The sequence below is a fragment of the Hylobates moloch genome, unplaced genomic scaffold, assembly GCF_009828535.3.
Source record: "Hylobates moloch isolate HMO894 unplaced genomic scaffold, HMol_V3 SCAFFOLD_4, whole genome shotgun sequence".
Lineage (NCBI taxonomy): Eukaryota > Metazoa > Chordata > Mammalia > Primates > Hylobatidae > Hylobates > Hylobates moloch.
In genome coordinates, this window is record NW_026652279.1 from 670221 (window position 1) to 678406 (window position 8186).

At 59.7% G+C, this 8186-nt stretch overlaps 1 protein-coding gene across 1 annotated transcript in view; it reads left to right on the forward strand.

The window, feature by feature from the left end:
* Window positions 1-4826: 4826 nt before the first annotated feature.
* Window positions 4827-8186, forward strand: part of PNPLA2 (patatin like phospholipase domain containing 2) — a 10266-nt gene continuing 6906 nt past the window's right edge. Inside the window, exons 1-4 of the mRNA XM_032149346.2 lie at window positions 4827-5216; window positions 6924-7156; window positions 7247-7312; window positions 7685-7894. Of these exons, the coding sequence (XP_032005237.1) occupies window positions 5030-5216; window positions 6924-7156; window positions 7247-7312; window positions 7685-7894 (696 nt within the window). The 5' untranslated portion in view covers window positions 4827-5029. The remainder of the gene's footprint in view (window positions 5217-6923; window positions 7157-7246; window positions 7313-7684; window positions 7895-8186) is intronic.

Here is an 8186-nt window from a genome sequence, read left to right on the forward strand (position 1 = left end):
TGGCCTCAAATGATCCTCCTGCCTCGGCCTCTCAAAGTGCTGGGATTACAGGCGTGAGCCACTGTGCCTGGCCTATGTGTATATTTTGTTTTATTTTGTATTTTATCTTATATTTTGAGTCGGAGTCTCACTGTATTGCCCAGGTTGGAGTGCAGTGGCACTATCTCGGCTCATGGCAGCCTTGACCTCCCAGGCTCAAGTGATCTTCCCACCTCAGCCTCCAGAGTAGCTGGGACTACTGGTGTGCACCACCAACACAGCTAATTTTTGTATCTTTTTGTAGAGATGGGGTTTCACCACGTTGGCCAGGCTGGTCTCAAACTCTTGGCCCAGGCAACCCACCCGCTTCGGCCTCCCAAAGTGCTGGGATTACAGGTGTGAGCCACCGCGCCCGGCCTTAATAATATTTTTAAAAAGACTTTTTGGATGCCTGTAAAAGCAGAGATTAGGGTGGGAGTAAAGCTAGGTGAGGAGTGGAGGAGGCTGGAACCTGGGTAGTAGGGGTGGGGCAGCAGATGGAGGAGGAAGCAAACAGAAATGACCCCAGCAGGGTACAGCTAAGGAGTGCAGGGAGCAGTTCTCACTACAATGGGGCAGGGGTGAGGCGGGGGCTGGGGATGGCCCAGGCTCAGGGAAGGGGCCCACAGCAGGAGTGGACCTAGGCTTCAGGGTGCAGACCTCACAATTCCAGCCTTGTACCCTGAAGGGAGGGGGCCTGTGTCGCCTGGAGGTCACCATGACAGGGGGACGTCACACCACCTGGGGTTTCTCATTGAGCTGCCCCTTGGAGCTTGTCCTGATGGTGGGGTGCTCCCAGCCCCACCAGGATTCTGGGAAGAACCGCCCAGTTCCTGACTCCTGAGCCTCCCAGGGGCCTGGAGGGAGGAATATGTACCCAAAACAGCCTGACCCAGCTGTGGAAACGGGAGCAGAGGTCTCCCTGCACTGGGGCAGCACCATCCATCAAGGCGACAGTCCCTCAGATGGGGCCAAGGCCTGAACCCTGGCCTTCTCCTTGGAGCAGGTCTAGGGAAGGACCCTAAGTCCTTGGCTTCCCCATCAGTGGTTGCCCTGATGAGCCCCTGGACTTCCATCCCTACTTCACCACACCCTGAACCCTGCTGTCTCCAGCAGCATCGCTGGAATCCAGTCACAGAGAGCTCCTGACACCTCAGGAGCGGACCTGGCCCCGCCCTCCATACCCTGGCCCTCCCTCCCAATCCCGTGGTCCATTTGCTGCAGTGTACCTCCATCCAAAGATTTGGAAGAGGCCCCACGTGCACAGAACAGGAGAGTCTTGTTTTGTTTTTGAGACAGGGTCTCACTCTGTCACCCAGGCTGACGTGCAGTGGCGCAATCATGGCTCACTCCCACCCAGCCCAGACTCAGTCCATCCTCCAACCTCAGCCTCCTGAGTCGCTGAGACTATAGGTGCGCGCACCACACCTGGCTTAGTTTTTATTTGTTTATTTACTTTTTATTTTTAAAATATTTTTATTATTTTATTTATTGTTTTTGAGACGGAGTCTTTTTTTTTTTTTTTTTTGAGACGGAGTCTCGCTCTGTCGCCCAGGCTGGAGTGCAGTGGCGCAATCTCGGCTCACTGCAAGCTCTGCCTCCCAGGTTCATGCCATTCTCCTGCCTCAGCCTCTCCGAGTAGCTGGGACTACAGGCGCCCGCCACCACGCCTGGCTAATTTTTTGTATTTTTAATAGAGACAGGGTTTCACTGTGGTCTCGATCTCCTGACCTCGTGATCCGCCCGCCTCGGCCTCCCAAAGTGCTGGGATTACAAGCGTGAGCCACTGCGCCCGGCCTGAGACGGAGTCTTGCTCTGTCGCTCAGGCTGGAGTGCAGTGGTGCGATCTCGGCTCACTGCAAGCTCCGCCTCCCGGGTTCACACCATTGTCCTGCCTCAGTCTCCCAAGTAGCTGGGACTACAGGTGCCCGCCACCACGCCCGGCTAATTTTTTTTGTATTTTTAGTAGAGACGGGGTTTCACCGTGTTAGCCAGGATGGTCTTGATCTCCTGACCTTGTGATCCGCCCGCCTCAGCTTCCCAAAGTGCTGGAATTACAGGTGTGAGCCACCGTGCCCGGCCTTTATTATTTTATTTTTTTATTATTATTTTATTTATTTTATTTTATTTTATTTTTTTTCAGACGGAGCCTTGCTCTGTTGCCCAGGCTGGATCTCAGCTCACTGCAAGCTCCGCCTCCCAGGTTCACGCCATTCTCCTGCCTCAGCCTCCCGATTAGCTGGGACTACAAGTGTCTACCACAACGCCCGGCTAATTTTTTGTATTTCTTAGTAGAGATGGGGTTTCACCGTATTAGCTAGGATGGTCTCGATCTCCTGACCTTGTGATCCGCCTGCCTCGGCCTCCCAAAGTGCTGGGATTACAGGCATGAGCCACCGCGCCTGGCATTTTTATTTTTTATTTGTTATTATTTTTGAGACGGAGTCTTGCTCTGTCGCCCAGGCTGGAGTGCAGTGCTGCGATCTGGGCTCACTGCAAGCTCTGCCTCCCGAGTTCACACCATTCTCCTGTCTCAGTCTCCCGAGTAGCTGGGACTACAGGCACCCACCACCACGCCCGGGTATTTTTTTTTGTGTGTGTGTATTTTTAGTAGAGACAGGGTTTCACCATGTTAGCCAGGATGGTCTCGATCTCCTGACCTCGTGATCCACTCACCTCAGCCTCCCAAAGTGCTGGGATTACAGGTGTGAGTCACTGTGCCTGGCCTATTTTTTAATTTTTTGTGGGGATGGAATCAAGCTATGTTGCCTAGGCTGGTCTCAAACTCCTGGACTCAAGTAATCCCCCCACCTCGGCCTCCCAGAGTGCTGGGATTATAGGTGTGAGCCACTGCGCCCAGCCTAGAAGGAGTCACTTCAAGTCAAGTACGGTCACGTCCTCCCTGCTTGACCCTCTCCCATGGCTGGGGTTTAGTTACTCTCTCCCCTCACTCCCCGACAACCTTCGCCTGTTCTGGTCGGCTGCCTGGGGGGCCTACAGCCCTGTCTGCTCATTTACCCTTCAAAATTCAACTCAGCATCACTTCCTACAGGGAAGCCCTCCAGAACCCCTGAGGTGCCCCACACCTGGTTACCTACCTCCTCTCATTTTTCTTTTTTCTTTCCCTTTTTTTTTTTTTTTTTTTGAGAAGAAGTCGTGCTCTGTCACCTGGCCAGGCTGGAGTGCAGTGGCACAATCTCAGTTCACTGCAACCTCTGCCTCCTGGGTTCAAGCCTCAGCCTCCCGAGTAGCTAGGACTACATGTGTGCGCCACCACACCCGGCAAATTTTTGTATTTTCAGTATTTTCAGTAGAGACAGGGTTTTGCCATGTTGGCCTGGCTGGTCTCGAACTCCTGACCTCAGGTGATCTGCCCTGGCCTCCCAAAGTGCTGGGATTACAGGCGTGGGCCACTGCGCCCGGCCTCTTTTTTTTTTTTTTTTAAAGGACGGAGCCTCACTCTGTCGCCCAGGTTGGAGTGCAGTGGTGTGATCTCACTGCAACCTCCGCCTCCCAGGTTCAAGTGATTCTCCTGCCTCAGCCTCCCGAGTAGCTGGGATTACAGGCGAGTGCCACCCTGACCGGCTAATTTTTGTATTTTTAGTAGAGACAGGGTTTCACCAGCCAGGGCGGTCTCAAACTCCGGACTTTCCGTGATCCTCCCGTCTCGGCCTCCCCAAGTGCTGGGATTACAGGTGTGAGCTTCCATGCCTGGCCTCCTCTCATTTTGAGCTTATGTAAATGCCTATCGGCCGCCAGTAGGGCTGGGGCAGGGTTGACTTTCCACTGCTGTATGGGATGGCTGGGAGCAAACAGGCTGAGGACTGGGCAGCATCCCTCTAGATGGCCCCATCCTGGGAAGGCCCTGTTCTGGCTTCCTTAACTCAGCTTGGGTTGGGGGCAGCCCCAAGCCCCATCCCAGACTCTCTGCAGCTCTGGCAAGAGCTAGGTCCAGAGATGACCACAGTCTGGGGAGCCAGTGTTCCTGGGAAGGCAGAATCTCATTGCCTCCCACCCCAACCTAAGAGAGCCTCTCGTTTGGGGGTGGGGTGAGGTTCAGGGACGGATCCTGGATCTACGCCGAGCCCGGCTTGCTCCACTGACCAGGAGAAAAATGCGGAAAAGGGGTGAAAGGGTGACATCACCCAGGATTGCTCCACCTCTGGGGCAATTATCGGGGGCGGGGCGGCCCCAGTCAGACGCAGGCAGCCCCAAAGCCTGAACAGGTAGGGCCGGACCCAGGTACAGACCCAGGTAAGAAGCCAAGGTCCGGAGGGGTCGCGGGCGCGGGGCAGGGCTGAGGCCCCACGTCAGGGCGCGTGGGTCTGCGGAGCTGGGGTCCCCCACGAAGGGTTTACGGGACTCGCACCCGGCCTTGGCCTTGGATGTTTATGGGTCCGTCTGTGGGTGAGCCAGTGGGTCCCGGGGCTCCCGAGGCCTGTGCGGCTTTCAGGTCTGGGGGTGCTGCCGGTGCGCCTCTGTCCAGGGACCAGCTCCTCTGTCCCGGGTGGGTGTGGGAGGCGGAGCCGGTGGGGAGAAGCGGTGGTTGCCCTGAAACCAGAGTTCCCTCTCGCGGGTACCCAGGTCTGTGTGAGGCTTCCGGCCCCCAGGCTTGGGCCTGCGCCCGGCCCACCCCGCACCCCTAGGCGTGTGCCCCCAGCCGTGCCCAGCAGGGGCGGAGGGAGGGCAGGAGTTTTCTCCGGGAGGCAGCGGAGGGCGGGGCTCCAGTGCGGGGGGGCGGGTCAAGAACGGGGGCGGGGCCCGAGGGCACGGCCGTTCCCCGCGCACCCCGATTGGTCTTCGTGTGCCGGCCCCGCCCCCGCCGTGACTCTCACACTTAAAAGCGCCGCCCCGGCGCCGCCCGCGTAGCTTCTTCGCCTCCGTCAGCGGGGACCACGAGCTAGAGCCGCAGCGGGACCCGCCCGGCCCCCCGGCTCCAGCGAGCGAGCGGCGCACAGAGGCCCGGCCGCCCACGGAGCCCGGAGCCCGGAGCCCGGCGGCCGCCGCCGCGATGTTTCCCCGGGAGAAGACGTGGAACATCTCGTTCGCGGGCTGCGGCTTCCTCGGCGTCTACTACGTCGGCGTGGCCTCCTGCCTCCGCGAGCACGCGCCCTTCCTGGTGGCCAACGCCACGCACATCTACGGCGCCTCGGCCGGGGCCCTCACGGCCACGGCGCTGGTCACCGGGGTCTGCCTGGGTGAGCTGGGCCGGGGGCGGCAGGCGGGGGGCTGGCGGGAAGGCCGTGCGGGGCCGGGGGATGGTCTCGGTGAGCGGAGGGGCCCCGCGGCGAGTCGGTGGGTACCGTGGGGAGGGTTCCTGTCCGCGCCTGGGGAACCCGACGAGTATCCAATCCGGGTCGCTGGCCTGGGGGCGGGGCCTGGTTTGTTTTGCTCCGAGGGTGCCCGGAGCCCGCCTCTCGGGCGCAAAGGTTTGAGGGCGGGCAGGTGCAGCAAAAGCTGCTTAATTGGACAGAGAAAGTAACTCGTGGGCGGGACCGTGAGAATCCGAGGAGGAACCTAAGTCACCCCGTGACCCTGGATATTACACCCGGTGCCAGCGGTCGGTCACAGTGTCCTGGGCCTCCGCAGTTGCAGGCTGCTATCAGGGGGCCTGGCATGGGGGTGGCCTCTGAGAGGCGTCTGGGAACCGTGACCTGGTCCTTCCCAAGGGCTCGGAGGAGGAGCCCCGCTGAGGTCAGGGCTGGGCGCGAAGGGGCTCTCCTGCCCTCTCCTTGCACACGGTGCCCTGTGGCCTGGCTCCCCGCTGCGGCCCACCGCGTTTGCACACTTCATGGGTGAGGGTGCTTCTGGGCTCTGCTGCCTGTGGCCAGGAGTGGATGGGTCTCTGTGTGCTAGGCTGGCCTCGGCTCGCACCACCGGCTGCCATGAGGGAGTGTTTACAACACACGACTTAAGGAGCCTGTGAGGACACCCAAGATGACAGGGGCACCCTGCTTAGCGGGAGCGGGCTCACCCCTGCCCTCTTCCTCTGAACTTTGTCCTGGGAGGGAGAGGGCTAGACCACAGAAGTGAACCCCTCAGGTCCCAATAACTAGAGCTATTATTGGGAACAGCCCCCTCCAGCCCCCTCCCTGTCAGGGAGGCCTTCAGACAAGCGCCTCAGTCGGCCCCCTGGCTTCAAGACACATCAAGGTCCCTGCTACCCGAGCCAAGGACACTTCTCCCACAGTGCTTCCCCACCCTGCTCCCAACAAGACTCCTTCTCACGGGTCGTCTTGCACAGCTGGAGCCCATAGTGCAGCAGGTGCTGGCTGAGGAGCCCCTGGCTCCACGCTGCCTCACTCCTGACCAGGGTGATACACTGGAGGAAGGCTTGGACCTCAGCTCCTCCCACAACGCTCCCAACCACTTCCAGGGACTATCCCCAAGCTGGCCAGCACCCCTGGGCCCCAAGAGGAGTGTTTGGGGTGCTTCCTCTTAGCTGCAGTGGGACACAGGTGTGCCTTCCTAGGAACTGGGCCCTACTTCCAGCCCAACACCCCTGGGCCTGTGAACTGTGACCTGTGTGCCGGGCTGGGTTTTGTGGGTCTGCCCCATCCCCCCACTGCTGGATCTGGCCAAGTGGGTGAAGGCTAAGGCCCATCAGAGTTGAGTCTCTGCCTTGTCCCCTTCCTGGGCTAGATGCCACACCAGGCCCAGTGACTCATAGGGCAGGCAGTTGGGAAATACCAGGCAGAGGGCAGGTCCTGGTCTCAGCTGGCCAGCCTCTGCTGTCTGCCATCCCAGGGGAGGTGGCCAAAGTCCCAACTGTGAGCCAGGCCCCACATGCACTGGGCCTTCTCCAGGGTCTGTATGCCATGGAACCCTGGGCATGGGGCTATGAAGGAAGGCGGGTGTTGCTAAGCCCAGGAGCACGGGCCCCTAACCTTGGCCCTGTGCCCCAGGTGAGGCTGGTGCCAAGTTCATTGAGGTATCTAAAGAGGCCCGGAAGCGGTTCCTGGGCCCCCTGCACCCCTCCTTCAACCTGGTAAAGATCATCCGCAGTTTCCTGCTGAAGGTCCTGCCTGCTGATAGTCATGAGCATGCCAATGGGCGCCTGGGCATCTCCCTGACCCGCGTGTCAGACGGCGAGAATGTCATTATATCCCACTTCAACTCCAAGGATGAGCTCATCCAGGTGGGGCCTGGTGGAGCCATGCTGGGGGCGGGGGCAGTGGGAACTTCAAGGCCCCTGCTCACTCTCTCCCACTCTGTCCCTGCGCTGAAGGCCAATGTCTGCAGCGGTTTCATCCCCGTGTACTGTGGGCTCATCCCGCCCTCCCTCCAGGGGGTGGTGAGTATCCCTAGCCCTGGGCACCTTCCATGGGGTGGGCCGTGGGATGAGGGACAGAAGAGGAGGCCGCCTAGAGCCATCCTTCAGGCCCTTGCTCTGCCACCGCCTGTTACCCCACTTCCCCTGTGTTACTCAAGAAACAGCTGTGGCGACGCATGCTTCCTGCCCTCCCCCATCCCTTCCTCGGTCCCTGCTCTCCCCCGTCTGCCATCTGCTCAGTGCCCAGGCTGGCCCACAGCCAGTAAAATGTTCAAATGAAATAGCCACCGAATGGGGCCCTCGTTGGCCGGGTGGGGTGGCTGGTGGGGGGTGGCCAGTGCAGCCACAGGCGCTCACATAGGGTCCTGTCTGTGGTCCTGTGTCCCGCGGAAGCGCTACGTGGATGGTGGCATTTCAGACAACCTGCCACTCTATGAGCTTAAGAACACCATCACAGTGTCCCCCTTCTCGGGCGAGAGTGACATCTGTCCGCAGGACAGCTCCACCAACATCCACGAGCTGCGGGTCACCAACACCAGCATCCAGTTCAACCTGCGCAACCTCTACCGCCTCTCCAAGGCCCTCTTCCCACCGGAGCCCCTGGTGAGCTCTGCTCCGGGGACTGTGGCCTTCCCAGCCACTCTTCACTGGGCACCAAGGGAGAACACTGATCCTTTGACTTCTGAGTGCCCAGGGTAGGGTGGGAGCCTCTTCTGAGCGCTGGAGAAAGCGCACAACCTCTCTAGGGGCAGTTGGCCCATCCAACCTCTCTGTCCAGTCTCTCTTTTTTTTTTTTTGAGACGGAGTCTTGCTCTGTTGCCCAGGCTGGAGTGCAGTGGCGCAATCTCGGCTCACTGCAAGCTCCGCCTCCTGGGTTCACGCCATTCTCCTGCCT